Source organism: Thermobia domestica, chromosome 11 (assembly GCF_964235325.1).
Source record: "Thermobia domestica chromosome 11, izTheDome1.hap1.1, whole genome shotgun sequence".
NCBI classification, from domain to species: domain Eukaryota; kingdom Metazoa; phylum Arthropoda; class Insecta; order Zygentoma; family Lepismatidae; genus Thermobia; species Thermobia domestica.
Window position 1 is genome coordinate 118,795,123 of NC_137464.1, and position 26,391 is coordinate 118,821,513.

Genomic DNA, 26,391 nt, shown 5'->3' on the forward strand with positions numbered 1-26,391 from the left:
GGTCACTTGTCTGTTTACAACCATCTCCATGTTCGTATCTCCGTTATTGTGTGCAGTAGAAGCATGAGACAAACGGCGTTGTATTCTCCGTGTGTGCCTTTTCACGTTATTCATGTTTTCGTGTATCATTCTATTAGAAAGCATTCACTTCACTCCTGATGCACTATTTGTTGATATTTTTTCTACCACACCAACCTTCGTTTGACGAGCCCCATTTGATATTGCTGGTTACCGCAAACCTTCTATCGCTAGTTTCTCGTTTCTTAGGTATTGCAGATGGTTCCTTTTAGATGCCTCACGCTGAATATAAATACATATGAAGAACTCCATTCTGACTGATTAATTGATCAACACCCAGGCCAAGCCGCTTAAGCTAGAACTTGAAATTTGGACAAAGCATAGGATATGTGATGTAAAATCCCAGTAAGGAATTTTTTTGGGATAGTTGGGGGCGGAAATTACAATTATTATAATATATCCATATCTCCGAATTTATTATGGTTAGAGACATGAAATTCTGTATTTAAAAATAATTAGACACGTGCTTCACCGTTTTTCGATATTTATCCTAGAAGGGAAGAAAAAAGGTGGAAGAAAAGAGTAGGGTTACAATTGTTATAATTGGATGACCATATTTCGGAATTCGTTAAAGTTAGAGACATGGAATTTGATATTTAGATTTTTCATCTTTGGCACGGGAGATCCCGGTGGGAGCTCATGTGGTTCAGATTCCACGTTAATCAGTAAATCCATGTCTCACGTATCATCGCTGAAAGAGACGCTAAACTCAATCCAAACTCAACTCAACGAAATCCCTGAAAAGTAGAGACATGTTAATTAAAGACGCGTTTCAGTCTTTTTTGATGTTCCCTTAGAGGGAGAAAATTTATCCCTGTCAGGGATTAGAAATTTCTTCTACAGGAGGGTAAATTTTCGTCATGGAGAAATCCGTGGGATCCTACCGTCAATAGGCACATTGCATACGGTGTTTGTCCACCGCAAGGCCCACTTGGAGAAAGATGGAATCGAGCCAGTGACCCCACACTCCAGAGCGTACTGAACCCTGCGGCCTTACACGGCATTTCGGTAGGAGATATAAGAATTAGGTGTGTACGGTTCGCAGATAACGTGGTGTTTGTTCTGAAATGTGAAAACAAAATCAATAAGATTTCAGAAAACTGCGAAGAATATGGGATATAAATAAAAGGGCAGTTTATTTAATCCTTCTTATTTTCTTAAAAAATATTGTTCGTTGTTCGTAGCTCCGAATAGTCACTGCAGGTATGTATAGTCACTGCAGGTATCTTATGATGGTATCACTGTGTTACTACTCAACTGAACCCTAGCAGATTTAAGTCAAACGTGATCGCGTTCGGTACGTTGTGTAATTCGTGCCACATTATGAAATAGGTGGTCCAAAGGATCAACAAGTTTGTGTTTTGTTTATAAATTAGAAAAATGGCTATAGAGAAGTAGTATTCTGTGATGCATCATTGATTAGCGCGACAACCCGTCAGTCGTTTGCACATTTCCGAGTTCCAAGAATCTCCATGGAGGATCATCCTTCTGGTTGTCCGTCCGTAAGTCGGTATGAAGAGAAAACTGACAGATCAGTGCATTTGAGAGATTCGATCGTTGACTGACTGTCCGTGAAATTGCTGATAACTAAACATTTCCATGGGCTTATGCCATCAAATCTTATACGAAGATGTAAGGATATGGCGTGTATAGGCAAAATTTGTGCCAAGAATTCGGACCAGAAGGAGATTTGTGTGACTATCAACAAGAAAGTGGAGGACAGCAACAAACAATCCAACATTCCTGGATAGTATCATCACAGTAGAGGACAAATCATAGACTTACAGGTATGACCTTAAAACCAAGGTAATGTCGTCTCATTGGAAATCACCTGCATCCACGACACATAAAAGAGACAAACAAGTCTGATTCCGGGTAAACGTTCTACTGATTATATTTTCTTTCTTTTTTTCTTTCTTTTTTTGGCAAGTTCGGGATGCAACGTGACGAATTTGTCTCACGTGGTCAGACGATCAATAAGAAATAACATAAGTAAAAGGCTAATAGTCACTGCAAGAAACAAACCACATCACTAGGAAATACTTTCAAAGAACATCGTCTTCATCTTCAGCCTAGGAACACTTCGGAAAGGATTTAAACCATAGCAAAGGAATTACGGATAAGCTGAAGATGAAGACGATGTCCTTCGAAAGTACTTCCTAGTGATGTGGTTTGTTTCTTCCGGTGACTATTAGCCTTTTACTTACGTTATTTTAATCACTAGGGCAACCCAAAAGCATAACAGCAATTTACACATATGGTTGGTAAGTTCAACATGGTTGTGGTTGTCTAAGGGTCCAGAAGGAACTAATTTTAAAACAATAATAAAGCATAATTTTGAAAAATAAAGCATAATTTAAAATATATAGCACAATTCTTGGAAAATTCTATTTAACTGCAAGTTTAACATACTGTATTAATATTTTTAACCAATATTTACAGTGCAAAACCTTTGTGAACATAACAATGCAACAATGAAATGCTTATTTTTTATTTCTGTAAACTTTTCGGTGTAAGCCTTTGAAGTGGGGAAAAGAAAAAAGGAAAACAAGAAGAAAACTTTCCGCCAACAATGAATAAACAATAGTTTTATTCTAAATGTAACTGCACAGTTAGGTATTGTGATTCGAAATGTACAGAAAGTGCACAAGAACTCCAGATGTGTACCTCTTGAACTTGAGTACTTTTGGTGGCATCTTCTACTTTCCCTTTTTGCATATATGCACCTCTAACGGACACACAAGTGATAAAAAGACTGACTCGAGTAAAGCATATCTCTTTATAAGTGCAGTAAGTAGAAAGTTCATTAAATATGAAAGAAACTGGTTGCATAAAATATTAATCAATAGATCAAGATATTTAGAATATTTAACGTATAGTAAATATTATACATTATACACGATTTATGTTAAACAATGATTGAAATTAACAATAAAGCATAATTTGGAAAAATATAAAGCATAATTAAGCAAAATATAAAGCATAATGTGGGTTGCTCTACTAATTACTATCACCACTCGCAATACAGTGATGATCAATAAGAAAGTCTACACAGCTATGTCGAGATGTTTTTCTGTTTAAACGGCCGGAAAGTAGACATCTGTAGAGTGACGTTTAGACTATGACCATGTTCCGCGTCACTCTTCATGAATAGTGTCCGACTTCGAGGGTAAAAACATTCTCATCGTACATAATCCCTTTTACTCATCGGATCTAACTTATAACCATACTCTGTCTCAGTTTGCACATATATTTTAACTATTAGACATGTTAGCGATAACTTCAAGAAATATAAACTAATCTCAGACTCTAAATCACTATATGTAATGACAAATGACTGATTTTACATCACAGTTTAAACTCATTCATTTTAACTGTCATGGAGACTCACACACTTATTATAAAAACATCTCCCGTCATTATAGCAACTTACAAACAGAAATATATCTAGATCAATCAACAGATATTGCTTACATTATATATTCTTCTTCTACAAAATGCTCGAGCACTGCTGCTCTGATTACGAAGGAATATATAAAATATACAACGTTGTCGTTGTATCCCGCTCCTGAACCAATGGGAATCAAATCATTTAGAATTTAGGGGAGAATCCTGTACATTACTTTCTATGACATACGTACATACAATATAGTCGCATTACTTTTTGAACTGCCCTTATATTACAAATTCATTAACATCATTCATTTTACACATTTATTTTAATATTTCATTTTATTATATTCCTTTTCACAATAATTTCTTATATTTACTCAAATAACGACGAAATAGGGCATTTTCAAATTTGACACTTTAGTTATTATTTCAGGATAGAATATATATATACAGTGGAGTCTTTTTAATTCGAAGTCCAAGGGGACACGAAAAAACTTCGAATTATCCAAAATTCGAACTATCCAACAACATTCATTTTCACATATATAACAACAAACAAACCAAAGTACTGTGCATCAGAAACATATTCATATGGTATAGACTTTACCTTTAAAGCAGCTTATTATTTGCGTGATCGAATACCGCAAACTAACAAACGACATTGACTCCACATAATTCAAACTACGTGTACAATGGAAAATGTATTTACGTACACTACAACATACATTAAATAGCCCAAACAATTAAACGCCAGTAACAATTTAAATATTCTGTTCTCCTGTTTTAAGAAGTCGTAAACCTCATTTGCTTAAATTTGATTGTTTTTGTACGGTCAACAAATCTTGAATTTCATGTATTGCGTGGAATACGATATTAATAACATTTGGTTGACTTTATCAATAATTCATCTTAAATTTTCAACCAATTCTGAAACAAGATGAGACTGGCACACGTTCTCTATCTTTACTTCTTCCCCAACTTACCTTCATCTTTATCATTACATAGATTTTCTATTTATCTTTTGTATTACTCTTCCCTATGGCTGCATCTGGATAACTGAAAACACGTTAAAACTGTATTTCTCTGTTTACATCTGTCCAACATTAAAAAAATTTCAACTGTATTTACTTCGAATTATCCAAAACATGGGTTCATAAGTTCGATTTATCCACGATTTTTTACTATTGTTTTCAATACAGTTTTCAAGGGGAATGGACTTCTGTTCGAATTATCCAAGTTCGAATTAACGAGACTCCACTGTATATATATATATATATATATATATATATATATATATCTGAGCTATTACAAGTTACAGTACTACATAAGGATGTTCTTTTCATTCGGGAGGAGTTGTTCGAAGATTAGAAAGAACAATTTATATATCAAGGGATAAAACAAAGATTGCAATAAATCATAACGACAATTAAAGAAAAAGAAACGAAACACTAATCAGTATCATTTTAAAATTATATGTGGAACAATTATTTTACTAAGAATCAATCAGAAAAATCAAATGTTACTTAACCCCTTTCTGCATGATTTTTTTTTTCTTTTAGCGAAAAAACTAATCAGTATTGGAAATCCTCATATGGGAACTTGAAAAATGAATTAGAACTTGAATTTAGATTTTTCACTTAATTCCGACGGGAAATAAGTAAGTGCCATATATGACACACTTACGACTCACAAAGGACATGCCAGATGACACCAAAATCTCTTATTCATACACGTCAATATTTCACACAACAGACAAAACAGGCATTTGATGCCTTTGATAAATCACAAAAAAGCTAAAGTGAAAAAAGAGTATGTGCCATATATGGCAGGGCATGCGGTAAGGAGTTAAATTAGCTTTGGATACTACTTCTTGAGTAATCCCAGTTTTAATCTGCAATCATTTTCATTTCACATAAAACGAAATGCATTATTTGTATGATATAATGAAGTTTAACACCAAAATGTTGTTCTATTAATAATAATCGGTAGCAGACGGGTTATGTTGGAAATTGTCTCAGAGGGACAATTAAGGTGTCAATCGATTCAGTAGGGTCTAAGGAGTGTTTTAAAGTTGGTTGCATCACTTGCTGATGGGTAGTTGCCGACATATTTAAGATTAAAGTGTAAGGGCGGTATTCCCGGTGGGAAGGAAAATAAAAATGTGTATATTCCTGGGTTTTTTCCCTGGCACATAAATTCCCGGGAAGGAATTTATTTCCATTTATTTACTTTATCTTCCAAATTATAAGAACCATGTGACTAATTGCTTTATTTTCATTTATTATTATTTACTTCTAGGTTTTAAATAATTTGGAGGTTAAAAAAATAAAATTCGTTGACAGTACTTTATATAACTAATAATATGATATTTTAAGTTCCATTTCCATTTGCACTAAAAAGTAGCAAAGTACTAATCTATATATATAAAAGAGAACGTACAAATCCTTTGTTAGCTCATCACGCTAATACGGCTGAACCAATTTCTTTCATTTTTGGGGGGTTATTAAGATTTGGACCCTAGATGGTTTTTATCATATCACTTTAATTTTCAATTACCAGTGTCTTGAGATAATTGACCATTCAAGTGTCCATAACGTAGAAATCCTTTGTTAGCTCATCATAGCTAAATCTAACCGTATTTATATGCAACCCACATGACCGTGTCACTCGGCGGGTTAACATAAATGACAGGCGATATAATGTTAACATTTACTGCAATCTTCTATGGTTTTTATCATATCACTTGAAAGCGAAAAAGTAAAAATTATCTAAGTAACAAAGTTTATTGCGTTCCGGGGTGACCCCAGCGAAGCGGGGTGAACGCTGCTAGTTTACAAATAATGAAAAGAAACCAGTTTTTAAAGTAATGTAGAAATTATGTAGAAATAGATATGAAATATTATTAATACACCCCGAACCACCATTAGTAATAGACGCCGGTGTGTCTCCTGTCTCTGACTCGAATTTCTGAAGAAGTGCTAGGACTTCTCTTACATGTGAATTAACACATGAAATTTCAAGAAATAGGTAGGAAGAAAGGTCGTGTATGGCAATGTTACGTGCAAAATTATAAACTAAGTCAGTAACTTGCAAATATTGTGAACATAAATATGCACGCGCAAATGTGTCTTCTGACATGGTGAGACATGTGTCTTCTGACAGTTACCCAACGTAATTTGTTTATAACATTTAAAAATTTAATATGTTTATAATATCAGTAGTAGAGACAAGTTTAGAAAATCCACTTACATATAAATTTAAACTATTTAGCGGTGTAAAAGTATATGCACTTACTATACCATTTTTCCACATATTTACTTGCATAGAACATATTGTAAGTAAATATACATTTATGCGTTCTCTCTAAATATAATAAAATATTAATAAAATAACATAATACCGTTCAGAATATACATTTTAAAGAATCCTCTGGACATAACACTTATAATATATACAATGATAAGAAACGAATTTACCTTTGAAACCATAATATAGTAATAGAATTCAATTTTTGTTTGTTTGTACATAAATTCCAGGAATATTCTCATTATTGGGAATCTTCCCGGGAATTTTCCCTGGGAATACTCTCGAACAATATTTTCCCGGGAATTTACCCATCACTAGGTCTGAAATTGTCTGAGAGGTACAATTAAGGTGTCAATCGGTTCAGTAGGGTCTAAGGGGTGTTTTAAAATTGGTCTCATCACTTGCTGATGCGTAGTTGCCGACATATTTAAGATTAAAGTGTAAGAGCGGGTTATGTCGGAAATTGTCTGAGAGGGGCAATTAAGGTGTCAATCGATTCAGCAGGACCTAAGGAGTGTTTCACAGTTGGGCTCGTCATTTGCTGATGATTAGTTGCCGGCATATTTAAGATTAAAGTGTAAGGGCGGGTTTTGTCAGAAATTGTCTAAGAGGGACAATTAAGGTATCAATCGATTCAGTAGGACCTAAGGAGTGTTTCACAGTTGGTCTCATCACATGCTGATGTGTAGTTACCCAGATATGCAAGATCAAAGTATAAGAGGAGGGAGCCACAGACAGTTTGTGAAAATCGGTTCTAAAGCGTACAGCATACAGCAGAAGCAAGCGCTAAGTTGTGGAATAGTGAGAAACGATCAGAGGTCAGCACTAGACTTACAAGGAGACATCTTATATTGATAGTAGCATTGTCCAATCAAACAATGTGCAATCGATAGAGGAGTGAAGAAAAATGAGAAATCCAAAGTTTTACGGGCCGACACCCAAAAACACAGGAGATACAGAGGAAAGAAGAATCTAGAATCATGTGAAGATAGCAATGCAAAAGATACACTGACACAGAAAGAACTTCAAAATGATTAAAGTAATCTAGTTGGTATTACACAACAGTATAGTAAGCAAACATCGTACCCACAGACATGCTCAATAACATCATATGTAATGCAGTGTTGAAAACTGAGCACAAAATGAAGTTTTGTTAAATGGAACGGAACACATATTATAGCATGTAGAAAATCTAATTATGATTAAAACCATACCTGTGAAGTTATGATATACCGTGTTGCCAACATTTGAAGATAGGCCTATACGAATTCCTATATGAATTTCGGATGTAGAAGAGTACATACATTACCAATAGACCGCGAAACGCATTATCAACAGCAACACTGAAAAATTGACTACCAATAATGTGTGAGATGACACAATATTACGTGCATCAGAAACATGAGCCTGCTAATCAATTGTCTATCCAAGAGCATGCATCATTTCAGTTTTGTGTGTTGTGTTTGATACTATTCTGATTTTCCACGTGGACAAACCTGCTTCGACACTGTGCTTCGTCCCTTATTTTCATGCTTCAGTGATTATATTATTGTTTGTGGTCTCATATATTGGTTTTAACTAGTTAGAATCATGTACTGTATGTTCTCTTCTACATCCGATATTCATATAGAAATTCATATAGGCCTATCTTCAAACGTTGGCAATACTGTACATCACGACGTCACAGGTATGGTTCTACCTCTAATTAGATTTTCTAGATGTTATAATTTGTGTTCCGTGCCATTTAAGAAAACTTCATTTTGTGCTCAGTTGGCAACACTGCATTATGCTATTGAGCATGTCTGTGGATACAATGTATGTTTACTATACTGCTGTGTAAATATCATTTAATTACTTTAATCATTTTGAAGATCTTTCTGTGTCAGTGTACCTTTTGCATTGCTATCTTCACATGATTCTATATCCTTCTTTCCTCTGTATCTCCTGTGTTTCTTTGTGTCGGCATAAATACACCTAGACCTCAAATTGATCACGTTTCAGTAGATGAAGAAGACAATCTAGCATTATTGATGTTCGTTCATTCAGAGTGGCTGATTGTGACCAGGGGCGGATCCAGGGGGGGAGCGATCGCCCTTTCCCCAGAAGAGAAAAATTTCTTATTTTATATATATAAATAAAACCCATTCCATAGTTTGGAGCTCTTAAAAGTAGCTCTAAGAAGCAGTATTACAGCCCCTAGAAGTCCGTCCTGGATCCGCCCCTGATTGTGACACTGATAACTACCTGGTAGCAGCGATAACAAGAGAGATATTATCGTTGAATAAAGGAAGTACTCAATATCTGAAAACGCGCATTCAATATCTTTAAAGAAATTAGAAGAGAGTCGGGTAAAAGAGGGATACCAGATTGAAGTTTCGAATAAATTCTCGGCTTTAGAAGATTCGGAGTGCACTGGTGTTCAGGATACTTGGATTAAAATCAGAGATTGCATTAAAGTTTTAGCAAAAGAAAAACTAGGACACGCGGAAATACGTAGAAACAAACCCTGGTTCGATCAGGAATGCATTAAACTATCAGAGAAGAGAAAACAGGCAAAATTAAGTTGGCTACAAAATCCAAATGAAATAACTACACAGAATTTCGTAGACATCAGGCGGGAAACTTCCAAAACTTTTAAAACAAAGAAACGCGATTGTTTGAAACCTAAAATTAAGAAACTTGAAGATAATTGTAAAAACAAAAATATTCGAGACATGTATAAGGGGATCAACGAATTTAAGAAAGACTATCAACCGCGTGCTCATATATCAAAGAAAACCGACGGAACAGTTCTCACTAATACAGATAGCATCTTAATAGGCGGAAAGATTTATTTGGCGAATTGCTTAACACGCAGCCAAAAGCTAACGTTTGGGGAGAAAGAGAAATGCACACCGCAGAACCGTATATTCCTGAACCTAATCGAATAGAAGTTGCTATAAAGAAATTAAAAAAAACACAAATCTCCGTGTGTAGGCGAAATTCCGGCTGAGTTAATTTTAGTTGAAGGTGAAAAGTTGCGTAAGAAGATACACAAATTATTCTCCTTATCTGGAACAAGGAAGAAGTGTCACAAGAGTGGAAAGAATCAATCATTGTTCCAATTCACAGGAAAGGCGACAAAATTGATTGTAATAAATTATCGAGGCATTTCTGTCAACATCCTATAAAATCCTTTCAAAAATTCTATTAGCAAGATTGACTCCTTACACAGATGAAATTATTGAAGAATATCAGTGCGGATTTAAACAAAATCGATCAACTATCGACTAAATATTTGCCATTAAACTCGAAAAAATGGCAATATAATATCCCGGCAAATCAATTATTAATTGATTTTCGAAAGGCTTACGACTCGGTTAGGAGAGAAACGTTGTTACAGAATTTGAAAAACTGAAAAAGCTAATTAGATCAATTAAGACATGTTTAGATGAATCCCAAAGTAAAGTCCGGGTAGGAAAATTTCTGTCCAGAGCTTTCACGTCGAAAGTAGCCTGAAACAAGGAGATGCGTTTTCACCATTGTTATTCAACTTTGACCTGGAATACGCTATAAGGAAAATCAAAGAGAAACAACCAAGGTCTAGAGTTGAATGTTATTCACCATTTTATGGAGTATACTGATGATGTAAATTTAATAGGGGGTGAAAGGAGAACAATAGAAAGACATACAGAGGTCTTATTAAACGCTTCAGGGAGATGGGTTTAGAAGTAAATGCAGAGGAAACAAAATACATAGGAGTTCGTGGATCGTAATGCGGCTAATTATGGATGCGTTAAAATATCAAATAATACTTTTGATAAAGTGGATACTTTCAAATATTTAGGATTAATATTAACAGACGAAAAACATATTCACGAAGAAATTAAATGTCGACTAAAAGCAGGGAATTCGAGTTATTATTCAGTACAAAATCTCTTCTTGTGGTGAATTCTGTCGAGGAGTTTGAAGCTTAAAATATATAAAACGATAATCATGTCTGTAGGTCTGTATGGTTGAGTAACATGGTCGCTTACTCGGAAGGAAGAACATAGACTGAAAGTATTTGAAAACAAGATCCTGAGACGAGTATTCGGACCCAAGAGGAACGGGAATGGCGGAAACTTCATAACAAGGAACTACATAATTTATACGCTTTACCAAACATTGTTAGGGTCATCAAATCTAAGAGGCTCAGATGGGCAGTTCATGTTGCCAGGATGGAAGAAAGTAGGAACGCTTTCAAAGTGTTAGCGGTAAGACCAATCGGAAAACGACCATTAGGAAGACCTAGGCGCAGATGGGAGGGCAATATTAAGATGAATCTCACAGAAATAAGAATACAAAATAGAAACTGGATCCATTTGGCAAATGATAGAAGTCAGTGGAGAACTTTTGTGAACGCAGCATTGAACCTGCGGGTTCCCCAAGCCATAATGTTAGTTAGTTAGTTTTGTTTAGTGATTTGTTTTTTTAGTTCAAGTTATTTAAGAAAGCAAAGCTAATATGAACCAGTTAGTTGTAAAAATATTAAAGAAAAGAAAATGTTAGGTGCAATTAGGAAAAGGAAGAGAAAACTGGTTGGGATATAGCCTGAAAAGCAAGTGTGTTCTGGGTGACGTAATACACTCTACGGTGTAAGGAAAAAGACGGAGGGATCGAAATAGGCCACAGTTGATGGTAGTGTTGCTCATCTCATAAATTTTGATGAAGTCTCGTCTCAATCCTGGAATAATTCTTTCTCGTCTTTTCTCGATTGTGGAAAAGCTTTTCCCGTCTCGTCTCGAAAGTTTTCTGTTTTGTAAACTTATGTGCAAAATTTATGCTTCGATTTTGTTCTTAAGTTCCTCTAAAAGTTGTTAGAATCCTTCTGCGTGGCGAGAGGTCCACAAAAGGTGGGGTATAACATTCAAGCCATATTTATTATTGAAGTATATTGTGTAATGACTTGCGTCTTTAAACGTTAATATATGTTCTTCATTATGTTTTCACAATCACATTCTATGTATTAATAATAGTCATACTATGCTGAACAATCTAAGTTCTAAGATCTTGGTGAATTAATGTTACCCACGAGACTCGTGCAAATTTTTGTCTCGTCTCGAAATTGAGATGAGAATGCCATGTTTTTTTGTCTCGTCTCGAAATTTTAAATAGTACTTCTCAACTCGACTCTCGTTTCCGAGACGAAACGATAAATTTCTCGTCTCGTAAACAACACTAGTTGCTGAACGATATTAAGACAGAAAAGTGCGGCTTGAAGACTAAAAACCGACAGTTGTGGCAAAATAAATTACCGATTAAGGCAGCCAAAAAATAATAAAAAAATAAAGTTTATGTTGCAAAAATGAATATATTCATTGTACTTTTATCTCTTTAATTTATCGAAAGCTCGCACTATTTGCGTTAATCTACATTCAGACTTGTAAATGTTAAATATTACTTTGAAAGTGTCAATAACCAAACACATCAAAACGAAGAAAAAGAAGGAAAAATACTAATCAGAAATATTAGTATAATAAACCAGAGGTAAAAATGGGAGAGTATGTATCGGTATGACGTCACGCCGTTCCCCTGTTTATATTTGCCCATTGTAATCTTTTAGGAACTGGGGAGACGTCGTACATATTTTTTGGAGGTGGGGGACGCCGTCCTCCCACGTTCCCCCTCACTTTTACCCCTGTAATAAACATAAAACTACAAAGAAAATACTAGTAAATACTGTGACGAAAACTACATTTAAAATATTCGGTTCTATTTAGTAAATCCTCCTGATGCGATACAACATATAGTTCATTTCTGATTGCTTGATATTATAAACAGTTTCTTTACATTGTTCACACTTGTACGTTGTCACTTATCTCGTAAGGTGCGTTTGAGGCCTGCAAACCATCGTTCAACTTTTACAGTATCTGTTTCAGTTTTTAAATTACATTATTTTATTAAATAAATATAAATTCTGTTATTCATACTGTGGATTGTGCATGCTCATGTGAATACGGAAGATACCATATAAGATCAGGATATGTTTTATGTCTATTTTCTTTATATTTTTCTTTGAGATTCGTGATTATAAGAGATTACTGTTCTTTAAAATATAGAATAAATATTTAGTACGTGTTGCTTCTCATTAACGGGAATTCTTATATGAAACTTCAAGTGAATCAGACGTATGAGTATTGCTATCTCTTGTGTACAGGAATATCGCTAGTACGGGAAAACGCCGATCTAGTAAAGAGTTCCCTTGCGATACCTTCGTATCCGATTGAGTTTTCTCTCTTCCATTCTCAAATTGTCCCTATTTAACAAGAAGCATGGTATTCATCCGAAGCCCCCTCACACCCGACCCAAGCGATGAGAATATTGATCGACACAAAGTCACTGCGTCGTTCATATAGCGAAAGAGGGAAAATTCGCGATGGTTCCGCAGAGTTTGTGAATCATTTGATTCTTCCCGCGACAAACGTAAAGTGGCCCCCACGCTCCCTTCACGAGTACTCTTACGTTCTCCATTGTGAATTCTGCTCTGCCCGGCTATGTCCCCGCTCGTTTCTTACACCTGTCATACGTTGAAGAAATCATCCCATTTGCTTCAAGTAATGATCTCGCTCGAGAAAAATCTCGTCTTCTTCATGTCTTTATAATGGAGCAACACTTATCTTGCAGCAACAAGAAATAAAGATGGATGTGGTCTCATGATTTATTCAACATTTGCGCGTAACCTCTTTTTTTCTTTCTTTTAACAGTTAAGACTTGAAGTTTCATATGTAGTGATTGAAAACCTTGAAGGAATTTTTTAAGAAGATACATTAAATATTAAATTGAGATTAATATTTGGTGGTTATAATCCCTTAAAATAACTGAAACGAACGATAATGGAAAATGGATTATAATGAAATTAGTGGCGTATTTAAGGGGAGGGTTTCCGGGCTTAACCCTCCCCCCGAAATCTTACTATAGTAAAGTAAATGAAATTTCTTGCAGAATTTTTACATTTCCAGGCAAATCCCGCCCGAAACAAAATCGTAAATACGCCACTGAATGAAATAATGAATGGAATGAAAAAGTAAAAAGACAATGAACATTTTCCAAGGAAACTAGCATGCAAGAATTTTGACCATCAAATTTCACGTGTGTGACCAGAGTTCGAAATCTGGAATCTGCGTGTTTAATCACTAAGCATAATGGTCCATTAATTTATTGGGATGTTATATAGTTTTACTAGAACACAAGCAATAAAGTACTAGATTAGGCTAAATCGTACTTTGTAATGTTTTCGAATAATGGGAAGATAATAAACTAATAATATCGTAGTAACTTAACAACTTGGCTACAACTTTAATGTATTACTAATGACAAACAAATTACATAAAGTGAGAAAACAAATTTCTTAGAGGAAAAAGAAACTTTGAAAGCTTTTACTACTAGCTTGTAGGATGAAGTCAGTTTGGTGATGTTATATGTAATGCAAAATGACATTTTTTAGAAACTGAAAACGATTCGTACATTAAAATTATTGTTTTCAACATTATTTTTCATTAATTTTGCTCCAAACCCATTCTAAAAGGTAGTAACCTCGACAGAAACAACGGAAGCATTTGAAAAATCTGGTTTCACAATTTCCATATACAAGCATTACTTTTTATTATCTTATTCTATAATTTTGTTTTTCCTATAGCTAAATCAATAGCGTCATTTTAGAGTTTGATTAGGGGAAGCATAGTTTCTCCGCCGACACGCTTAGTTTCATGTTTTCCATTACTATTGAATAAAATGAGTTCACAATCAATGAATTCTATACTATTGATTACACAATTATATATGTATATGAGGAGACCACCTATCACTATCCCTTTTAAATGATGCCCCTGAGCCAAATGTTTAACGTACTTGGCTTCAGAACTAATTAAGAATTGATGTTAAAGAAGTATATCTGTATCTCATTGTAAGTAAACCTCATGAAGTTCCAAATATCCTTTCATCCTTATAGATTCTAAAATGAACCTAATATATTAATTAATAGCTATCAAATCTTTTAGGTGTATCAGGTATATTGTGTAGTTTACTGGACAAAACTTAGTTTGTACTTTCTCCTTAGTCAGTCTCCTCTCGTTACGAACACTAATCTATTTTATCCAGAATTCATTATAATTGTTTCCCTTCTTCCAGGGGGCAATCTTCGTTGCTGTGTTCAATGATTTTGGTGGCTGATTACTCATTCTTCAAGGAAGTTGGTGGAGATGACATTCGAGTGACTCTCAGAGAAATGCTGCTGCTTCTTAGTGAAGTCAATTTCTTGTTTCGATTAACTGATTTTAATAATAATGGTAAACCCGATAATATTGGTTTCTATATTAAAATCATCATGATCCATGCAATTGACTTGCCCTTTCTCAGATTCAGTGGTATGTCTTCAAGTGATTATTTGAAGAGGTTTTCACAAATATGGTACATGAACAACCATGCTTGTCTCACATTTGGATTCACTCATAGAACATTCAGTGATGGAACTGTAGGAGCTTCCTGGATGAGCTTTATTGCTGACGAGCCCCCAGGTGGAATATGCCAAAATCCAGTTTACATGTATGATGATGAAAACAATCTCCAGATATTCTACTTCAACACTTTGTTTGTGTCCACAAAGCTTAGCACTACAGATACGGTTCCTATCCCAATGGCCATTATTAACATACTCCACGAGTTAGGGCACAGTTTTGGCAGTGACCATGATCACGAAGAGGTTGGAGAGCCTTGCTATTATAAGACGCCTTTTATCATGATGCCTTACACTCTCTGGGGAGATCATAATACAAACTTTATGTTTTCAAACTGCAGTAAATCCAAAATGGCTGAAGTTATGAAACGAAAAGGATTTTGTCTTGAACGTGAAAAAAACACATTTTGCGGCAATGGTAAAATTTCCTTTTCTTTCCTTCCTTTTTTCCATTTTTTCAGTTTATTATTCCTGCATAACATCATAGAATATATATATATATTCACTATTTATAGTTAATACACTATTTATAGTTCATTTTCCTTCTCCTTAGCAAAACGTATCTGTTTTCATAATCTTCTAAATAATGATTGACTTTTGGATTACAGTTTTATGCAAAACTTATTAAGGACGGAATATACTATTTAAGTGGTCATTGAACCTATCCGGGTTTGAATTTGCTAGTGGTGCGAAGTAGTTCAGGTTTCAATTTGAGTTCATAATCATGTGTCTTTCTGAAGTTTGTCTGTGAGTTTCCCTTGGGTTCCTCTGTCTCGTTCTCAATCTTCACTGCAAAATTTTAACATTGATCTCCTTTACCTACAGGGCATTATGTTGAGACACTAAACATAGGATTTGATTTCTTTTCGTGAAATCAGTTATGCTTGAATCTCTACGCTGCAAGCTGTAGGCTTCGAAGTGAAGACTGCACGTTTAATAATAAAATATGTAGCATAACGAAGGTTAGAAAGTTTGAAATTGAAAGTTAATGAAAAAATACAAATAAAATATAATTTACTAGGTGCTTTGAATATACCAGTTCGTAAATTCCGACTCATTGATTGATTTGTTGGAGTTAACGTTCCTTTCCAGCACCGAGGCCATAAGAGACGGGATTTCAGCTCCCATCTCTACATTTCAGTATTTACGTACGCAAACGAAAGATGAGAAATGTGTGTCTACGTTAGAGGTAGTTGCAAAGTGTACCGAATATTTTATCATCTTTTTACAAAAATGACGATAAAAGTCCAGTATACGCGACCCACAAAGCTAGCAAAAACACTGAAGAAAGAAACAATCTTAAAAGATGAGCCGCACTGTAATTCAAGTTGGAAGAGGTGATATACATTACATTCCACATTTACCTAGTTGACTGTTGATCCTTAACCGTGATGGTGTAGTCAATAAGGCATCTAGCTACGAATAGGACTGCTCGTGTTCGATCTTCAGTAAAAGTGGGATTTGTCCTCTCGCTTTTCCTCGTCCAAATGCGCTTCAGTGGTTTACCAAGCCTCTGTCGAATAGGTATCTGGGAGAATCTAGGAGTTACGGGTCCGAGAGTGTGATGCCGACCACATTCAATCCCCTATGTAATCATACTGGAAGCGTGAAGTCCTGCCGTAACTCCCTCATGGTGCATATTGCCCTTTACTTTTACTTAACTATTGATGCATGTTGTTAGAATTGTTATTGTGAACAAGTAGGGTGAACACCTTTTCTGTTTCTTTTATTACAGGTGTTATTATTTAGTTTACGTTGTTAAAAATTATCGGTTTAATCAAATGGCTCGGTACATTAAAATTTTCTACCTTCTAACAGTAAGTATACCATAAATTTCAAACAATTGGCATAAAACTCTATCCAATCATTGTAGCTTTACCTAATAAAAATAAACACAAAGCATAAGAATGTCTCATGGACATCCACTGGATGTCACACCAGAACGTACCGATACTGAAGGTCCACTGGATGGTAATGAGCATTATGTCAATTGGATGTCTGTAAAATAAACATTGGACATCGATTTTCCGCCGGAAATAAGCACGAAAATGAAATAAAGGTATTGGATATAATATGGATGACCATTGGATTTCCCGGACAGTATAGGCAAAAACTCTGAACTTATATAAATTAAAACGTGTGTAATGATGTTCGACGGCTAACTTCTTGTAGATCGCTGCAAGGGGACAAATTCTGTAATATTGAAATTTCCTTTTATTTACTGACAAAATGTCAGATATTGGGATTCGTTTGAATTGGAAACAGAAAATTTGGTATATAAACTCTTAAATAAAAATAATGTACTACTTGTTTCGGTGTTTTCGAAAATTCGGATATCAAGGGGAAAGAGGGAGTCATTTCTTTAATATCCAATTTCCCTTTCTTTGTTGAGAAAGTCCAGTGTGATTCACTTATATTTGAATATGTGAAATTGGGAAAATATTCTCTCAAAAAGTAATGGAATACATTTCATCGTTTTCGAAATTCTGCTTCTAAGAGGGGAAAAGGACTACTAATATTGAAATTTCCCCTTTTTTATTTACAAAGTGCCATTACAAAAACTCTTAATTAAGAATAACAGAATACTTATTTCAGCGTTTTGAAAATTTTCGTTTGAAGAGGAAGAGGTCATTTTCTATACTTTTTGTCTCCACACTGAAAGCGACATTGGCTGTTGTTTGTGGTTGCATCATGGGAAAATGAATAAACTTCGAAATGAACTTTGGATCATACTTAATACCTACCACGACTGGGTTTCAATCATCACTTTGATTAATTGGCATATCGTAAAGGAGTAGAAGGTTCAGAATTAATTTGAGAAATGTAGTGTCTCACAAACCCCACAAGCTAGGAAGATCTCCTCAATACAAATAAACGGATACATGAATCAGCATTTTCCGAAATTCCGATTTGAAAGAGGGGGAAAGTGACAATTCTTAATATGGTTTTGCTATGTTCGAATCAATGTTGTTTGTTATCAAATCACAGAAAACGACTTCCCGTTTTAAACATTCTTGGAAGTACCAATTTCAAGGGTTTTTATCATGTCACTTTGGTTAAAAGTCGTGTCCTAAGAGAGCAGAGGAATTCAAAATTTATGAAAAAAAAGAGAGAGAAAGAGTATGTTATAAGATTTTACAACTACATTTTCATTGAAATCCTATCCTCAGGGGGGAAGGAGGTTCAAATATTCTCCCTGTGCGAGAAACAAGTATAAATAAGAACAGTAAGTTTTCCTTCTTCTTTTCCACTTAACTAATAGCAAATAAACAAACAAATGCAAATAACAATAAAAAATAGTTTGGTTAACTGATTGATTATGAGATTGTATAGGACAAGATATAGAATGTAGATTGGAATTTCAACCACTGTAATATATTCGATGATCTCTTTCCGGGAATCAAACTGGGAATCTAATGCACCAAAGGCGGGCGCGTAACTAATTAGAAGATGTATTTATTATTTTTGTAGTTGTACATTCTTGCAATATGACTGATTAGATAAATTCTCTGTTTAAACTTTGTTTTAAGAAAGTTAAGTTTTGTAACATCCATTAACCTGTATAGAAACCTATTTTACAAAACAAGTTAACCTTCTATTTTCATGATTAATCTTCACTAAAATTTTACCTCGGTAATTTTGCAGCCGAAGCTTATCATATGTCCCACAATTCTCCAAAATTTCTCCTACGCTAGCATATAATATTGGCGTTGATCTTCCTTCTTCCTTTTCTTTCAGACTTAATTTAATTTGAAAACGATTACCTGAAGAGGATTAACTTACATTAATAGTTTCATTGCTAGATAATGAATAATTACATTGCTCTACGAAAGAATGCTAAGAGACTCCTTATAACTTCATTTACAAAATTCCTCCGCATAGTACTGCTTTTAGTTCTACAATTTTCTGCAGTTTTAAGTTTGCTTTTACTTTAAATTTATTTGTAATCTTTTGTTTACATTACATAAGAAAATTTCTTACACCATTTTCCTGTAGAATTCCATTCTAGAGCTTGTTTAATTACATATTTCAGATCTTTCCTTATTGTGTGTTCTGGTAGTATGTCATATCCATTTCCTTGCACAGATTGTATTTCGTATTAGTTATTGCTTTTTTCTTACATAACTCTTTGTTCGTTATTCGCTCTCGACATTTCATGTTTAGTGCGTATTATAGATTGGTGTGAACACCGGTGATTACGAACACCGTGGAATACACCCTTGGAAGAGTAAGCACACCATTGTTGTTCTGGAGTCTATCTAATCAGTAAGGGGAATACGCTGGAGTCATGGATCCTACATGAGTTGATGAAGGCTACAAGAATCGCCAGCTGAAGATGTCCAGTTCTGTGTATGTAAAGAATAACTGGTAAAGTTTCCTACACAGATTGTCACTTCAGATGAAAAAGGGATCCTCTATGCCAATCGTAAACGGTCAGGACAGTGGTTCGATCGTGATCAACGTTTAGGACGATTCCATAGCTACAGAACGTGTTACGGTGGTATGTATGGTGGGAGTGATCCACCATACTTGTCTCAAAGGCGGAAATATCACTGAGAATCATTACAGAGCACACCTCCATGAAACCGCAAACTTGTCAGCAAGCATCCAGCAATGGTCAACAAGAATCGTATTCTCAGATTGCAAGTTCACATCTCGCTCAAAGGACTGTAATTATTAATGGAAACTATTAATAACAATGATTTATGTAAACTTTGTTACTGAACACCTGCAACAAATAACAGCAATTAACAATCACCAACAAAAAAAACTGTTTGAATTGCTCTTCAAGATGCCACAAACCGTTATTCTCTGGCACTAGTAGTTTCCATGCAATTAATATTTGTAATCAGGGAGGTTTCATGTGGACACCCTGAATATATATATATATATATATATATATATATATATATATATATATATATATATATATATATATATATATATATATATATGTATGTGTGTGTGTGTGTGTGTGTCTGTATATCTCGCTCCCTCAACTTGTATCGTCAAAGGGAAATAATGAAAACCATCTCAGCCCCGACCTTCATTTATGTGGCAAATTTGATCAAGATGCGTCTCGTGGTTCAAGAGTTATTACGTTTTACTTATATATATATACAGTGGCGTATTTAGGGGGGTGGCTTCCGGGCTTAAGCCCTCCCCCCGAAATCTTACTTACTATAGTAAAGTATATGAAGTATCTTGCAGAATTTTCACATTTTTAGGCAAAGCCCCCCCCCCCCCGAAAGTTAGCAAAGCCCCTCCCGAAACAAAATCGTAAATACGCCACTGTATATATATATATATACATATACATATTTATATATATATATATATATCCCTCCTCCCCTCTCTTACGTTGTACCGTCAAAGTAAAACGATAAAATCACTCCCAAGCCCGAATTGAAAATTTGATCGAGATCGGTCGGGTAGTTCAAGAGGTGCGAAGTCACAAATATAGTCAAATATAGTCTCTTTCCTATATATATATTAGGGTGGTCCTTAATTTTTATTTCCTAATTTCTTTGGACTCACCCCCTAAAATGGTTCCATATGGGACAAAATTAAGCCAGGAGAAAAATTAGATCCATTGAATAATATTAAATGGTGCCCCAAGCGACCTAAAATTTTGAATCCGATTACAGTACATAATATATGGGGAAAATCTGGAATAAAATCTTGTGAAACGGCTTAAGGGAACTTAAAAATACCCTGGATAATGGAACTAGAGGAAGAAACACATCTAATGTTGTATAGTATTGTCACAGCGGCCATCTTGAAATCCACCATCTTGGATTTAGATCAAAATTTTCAAATAGGACGAGGGTCATGTGACATATCGTTTTACCAGAAACACAAATCTGGCACTATTTAAAGATAACCTTAGTCGTCTAAGAATTATTACCTGTGAAAATATTTCTCTTTTTCACAAGTAATAACTCTTACACAACTAAATGTAAAGACATGAGTTTGGCTCGAAAAGAACAAGAGGGATATGCGCGGCTTCATTAGAAAGAGGAACGCAAAAGAAAAATGCACTTCTGAAAATGAATTGTATGAATTTTACACCAAAATACACGGAGGTAAGCATTTCAAGAAATGAAGAGGAAAACCCAGTTGAGTATGTAAGATAAAATGTAAATATGTGCCTGTGTGCGCCCGGACCTGCAAGAGATGTAAAAGGGGAAAAACTAATTTTAAAACTCCAAGACAGGTTGCTGCTCTTGATCGATACAAGTCCACTGATAGAACGAGAATACATATTCTGACAGCGACGTCAGAAACATTAGGCCATAATGTAAAGGAACTAGTAATAAATATGCATCGATGCTGAGAGAAAATCCATAGCGAAGTTGCATAAGACCACAAAAACAATTTCGTAGTGCATCAAGTGCGTTAGTTGTGCAATGAGACGGAAAACTACTGCCGAATTTGACTGGTAGAGAGAATATCGACCGGTTATCAATATTTATTACAGGAGATGCTCATGAGAGGCTAATTGGTGTTCTCAGTTTGTCATCATGAAGAGGAGAACGAACATATTATTTCTACTACAGTTCATTAGCTTGAAGAAAGGAACTTGGTAACGTTCGTGCAGGTAGTTTGTTGTCACTCACACTATTCCCTGCAATATGTGTCATGTGAACGGTGCTTTCATTCTGCTAGAGCAGATGCTCCAAAATGATCTTCTATACCTTCCTTGTAGACATTACATTTATGAATTGGTTTTAAAATGTGTATTTGACAAGTGTTGTGTTTCGTTTGCATCTGGACCGGACGTTCCCCTATTTAAGCATTTTCAGAACGATTGGTCTAAAATAGATTGTACAAACTTTATTCCCGAATTGATGATGATAATGACGTAAGGAACAAAATTTCAGATGTAAGAAATGAAGTATTTAATTTTGCTATCAAACTTGTAGAAGCAGGACACCGCAGAGAAGACCACAGTAAATTTTTAGAACTGACATTCTTGGACATCTCCTCGAAGAATTTTCTTTCGTTTGCCTGGAGCAATTCACCATGCAAGGTAGATGGGAAAAGCAATATACTGTTTAAAAATATTTCTCTTTCGCCAACATTTTCGTTTAACGAAGCAAATAGAAACGGGTCTTCGGAGAGCATGAATTTTTCTGATACGACTATATGTCCAAGCTTGATTTAAATGTGATCAAGTATCCCATTCATCATTACAAGACCTGCAATTTTTGAAAGCTTTGTACAGTTATAGGCAAATAGATAGATAATTATCTGAAGTGGCTCTTTCTAAATTTTCTCGGCATCTCTGGTACTTGAAGGAGGAATACGTAGCATTGGAGTTTTTGATGATGAAGTTAACATATTGGAAAAACAAAATTGGTTGAAAGAATTAAAACTATAAGGAGATACCGTGGAGCAGCAAAGAGGCTTGACGCAAGGATAATACCATAAAAATTCTTGCGAAAAGAGAAATCAGTGATTTTGATACAACAAACAATTTTTTCTCGTGAGATTTAAAATACCCAAAGGTTTCTTGAGTGTGATCCGATTTCATGGTCAGATAATGACTATCTTCAAGGAAAGACAATAGTTAAATTCATCTCCGTAATAAACGATGCAGCAGAAAGGGGAGTGAAACTAACAGAAGATTACAAAATCGTTTTTACGAAAAATGAGTATCAGAAACAGTTTCTTTTGCACATAGTGAATTCTCATAGATAATCTTTTCCTCGATGTGACAAAAGTGAACTGTGTAGTATATAAGATTGAAAACCTATTGAAAACTTACCCCAAAGCTACAGTACTACATAAATAACGATATTTCAATTTCTTCCATGTTATATTTTTTCTTTTTCCTCATAATGGTCTATGAATCATCTTGATGGAAAAACTTATTGGTAGTTCATGGGGAAACAAAGATTTAACTTGCTCTAGCAGTTTGTTTCCAGTTTATGTAAAATACTTCCAAAATTCTTACAAATCTGTGGTCCATAACTACAATAAAATAACATTACATCGAAGCATTTCGTTTTTCACACGTAATAACTCTTACAAGGTTATTGGTAGCTTGAAAATAATACAAGATTTGTTCTTCTGGGAAAACGCCACCTCAAAATGATATGTGACATGACCTTCTTCCTGTTCGAAAATTTTGACCTGAATTCAAGATGGCGGACTTCAAGATGGCTGCCATAATAATGCTATACAAAATTAAGTTGTTCATTTTCTCTAGTTCCATTATCCAAGATATCTTTCCATTCCCTTAAGCCGTTTGTAAATTACAAGAGTTTATTCCATCTTTCCCATATACTATGTATTGTAAACGCATTCAAAATTTTAGATCGTTTGGGGCACCATTTAAAATTATTCAATGGATCTAATTTTTCTCCTGGCTTAATTTTGTCCCATATGGAACCATTTTAGGGGGTGAGTCCAAGGAAATTCCTAAATTTATTTTTCGCCATATAAATAAGGAACTATTAGAACTTATAATATATATAAACTATTAGAACTTTCAATTAAGGATGAATTTAACCTTAAGGTTGATAAGACTCGGATGAAACAACTAGCATTAATAAACAGTGAAATTTCTGTTAAGGGATACCTGGGACTACTGAAAATCGGTCGTTAAGAGAAGCGACCTTTAATAGAGAATTGCATATTTTCTTTCATTGGTGTTTTTCTTTAAATATGGTGCCCTAGTTAAGAATACAAAACAAATTAAGATCTATAATGGGAACATATGTAGGTATATCTTTGTGAAGAAAAGGTTACTTTATTTTCTTACAGCTACGTCAACCTCTGTTTTCCACTACTTGAAAGTAGTTTACTACTGTAATTATATCGAGTCTAAGTTTCTGTGTTTCCAATACTTTTCAATATGTCTACAAACGAGTGGTACACTCCGTATCAAAAAGATTGCGACAGCTATCGCCTTGCAGTTAGGCCAACCAATACACACCTTCTTATCCCATAATCGTGTCAGGTAAAGAGACCCCCTCTCTCTCATCCTTTCTTCTCTCTCATACTGAAATTAGCTAACAACATGAGCGCAATTCTAATTTCAAACTACACATGTATTAGTTTCGATAAAATGAAATAACAAAACCGAGACGAAACAAGATTCCTAAGTTGATGTAGGGAGAAACTGAAACACAAACAATGAAAACTTGAAACTAATGGATGTCTAATACACAGAGATTCAGAAATGAGGCAGAGAGAGAGAGATTGAGAGAAGAGGAGAGAAGAAGGAAACGAAAATGGAGAACATAAAAATGTGGAATTCAAACGTAGTAAGAAAAGACTCTAACATTATAAAGTTCCGTTTCCAGAAATCCAATAGTAATATAGAAATAACGTTTATTTTTTAACTAACCAACTAACTAACTCTATGGCCTATGGAACCCGGAGGTTCAATGCCGCGTTCACAAAAGCTATCCACTGACTTCTATCCTTAGCCGTTTGGATCCAGTTTCTACTTTCTATTCCTATCTCTGCGAGATCCATCTTGATATTGTCCTAACATCTGCGCCTAGGCCTTCCTAATGATCGTTTTCCGATTGGTCTTCCAGTCAAGATTTTGAAAGCGTTTCTACTTTTTCCATTCTGGCTACATGACCTGCCCACCTAAGCCTCCTAGTTTTGACGACCCTAACAATGTTCGGTAAACTGAATAAATTAAGTAGTTCTTCGTTATCAAGTTTCCGCCATTCCCCATTCCCGTTCCTCTTGAGTCCGAACATTCGTCTCAGGATCTTGTTCTCAAATACTTTTAGTCTTCCTTCCTAGTAAACGACCATGTTTCGCAGCCATACAGAGCAACAGGCATGATTGTCGTTTTATATATTTTAAGCTTCAAATTCCTTGACAGAATTCGCGACGACAAGAGATTTTGAACCGAATAGTAACACGAATTCCCTACTTTTAGTCGACATTTAATTTATTCATGAATACGATTTTCGTCTGTTAATATTGATCCTAAATATTTGAAACTATCCACTTTATCAAAAGTATTATTTAATATTTTAACGCATCCATAATTTGCTGTATTACGGTCCCGACGCACTTCCATGTATTTAGTTTTCTCTGCATTTACTTCTAAACCCATGTCCCTGCAAGCGTTTAATAAGATCTCTGCATTTCTTTCTATTGTTCTCCTATCATCACCTATTAAATTTACATCATCAGCATATGACATAACCTGGTGAATACCGTTCAACTCTAGGCCCTGGTTGCTATCCTTCATTTTCCTTATAGCGTATTCCAGCACAAAGTTAAATAATAATGGCGACAACGCATCTCCTTGTTTCAGGCCATTTTCGACGTGAAAGCTCGTGGACAAAAATTTTCCTACCCGGACTTTACTTTGGGATTCATTTAAACATATCTTAATTAATCTAATTAGATTTCTCGGTATTAGAAGTTCTGTAAGAACGTTGTATAAAGTTTCTCTCCTAACCGAGTCGTACGCCTTTCTAAAACCAATAAATAATTGATGTACCGGGATATTGTATTCCCACTTTTTTCGAGTATTTGGCGAATTGTAAATATTTGGTCGATAGGTGAACGATTTCGTCTAAATCCGCACTGATAATCTTCAATAATTTCATCTGCGTATGGGGGCAATCTTGCTAATAGAATATTTGAAAGGATTTTATAGGATGTTGACAGAAGAGAAATGCCTCGATAATTATTACAGTCAGTTTTGTCGCCTTTCTTGTGAATTGGAACAATGATTGATTCTTTCCACTCTTGTGGTAATTCTTCCTTGTTCCAGATAAGGAGAATGAGTTTGTGTATCTTGTTCTACAATTTTTCGCCTCCAGCTAAAATTAACTCAGTCGGAATTTCATCTACACCCGGAGAGTTGTGTTTTTTTTTTATTTCTTTATAGCGGTTTCTACTTCTATTCGGTTGGGTTCTGGAATATACGGTTCTGCGGTGTGTATCTCCTTTTCTCCACGCATATTAGCTTTTGACTGCGTGTTAAGCAATTCGTCAAAGAAATCTTTCCATCTGTTTAAGATGCTATCCGTATCAGTGAGAACTGTTTCATCAGCTTCTTTAATATACAAGCACGAGGTTGATAGCCTTTCTTAAATTCGCTGATCCCCGTATACATGTCCCGAATATTTTTATTTTTTACTATTATTTTCGAG

At 35.0% G+C, this 26,391-nt stretch overlaps 1 protein-coding gene across 2 annotated transcripts in view; it reads left to right on the top strand.

Moving 5' to 3' along the window:
- Positions 1-26,391, top strand: part of LOC145664400 (disintegrin and metalloproteinase domain-containing protein 10 homolog) — a 184,471-nt gene that overhangs the window by 107,715 nt on the left and 50,365 nt on the right. The window contains exon 2 of one of the 2 annotated variants that reach the window (XM_081731070.1): positions 14,926-15,668. The exons of the other annotated variant lie outside the window; for it this stretch is intronic. Within the exon in view, the coding sequence (XP_081587196.1) occupies positions 14,926-15,668 (743 nt within the window). The remainder of the gene's footprint in view (positions 1-14,925; positions 15,669-26,391) is intronic. 2 annotated transcript variants of the gene reach the window in all.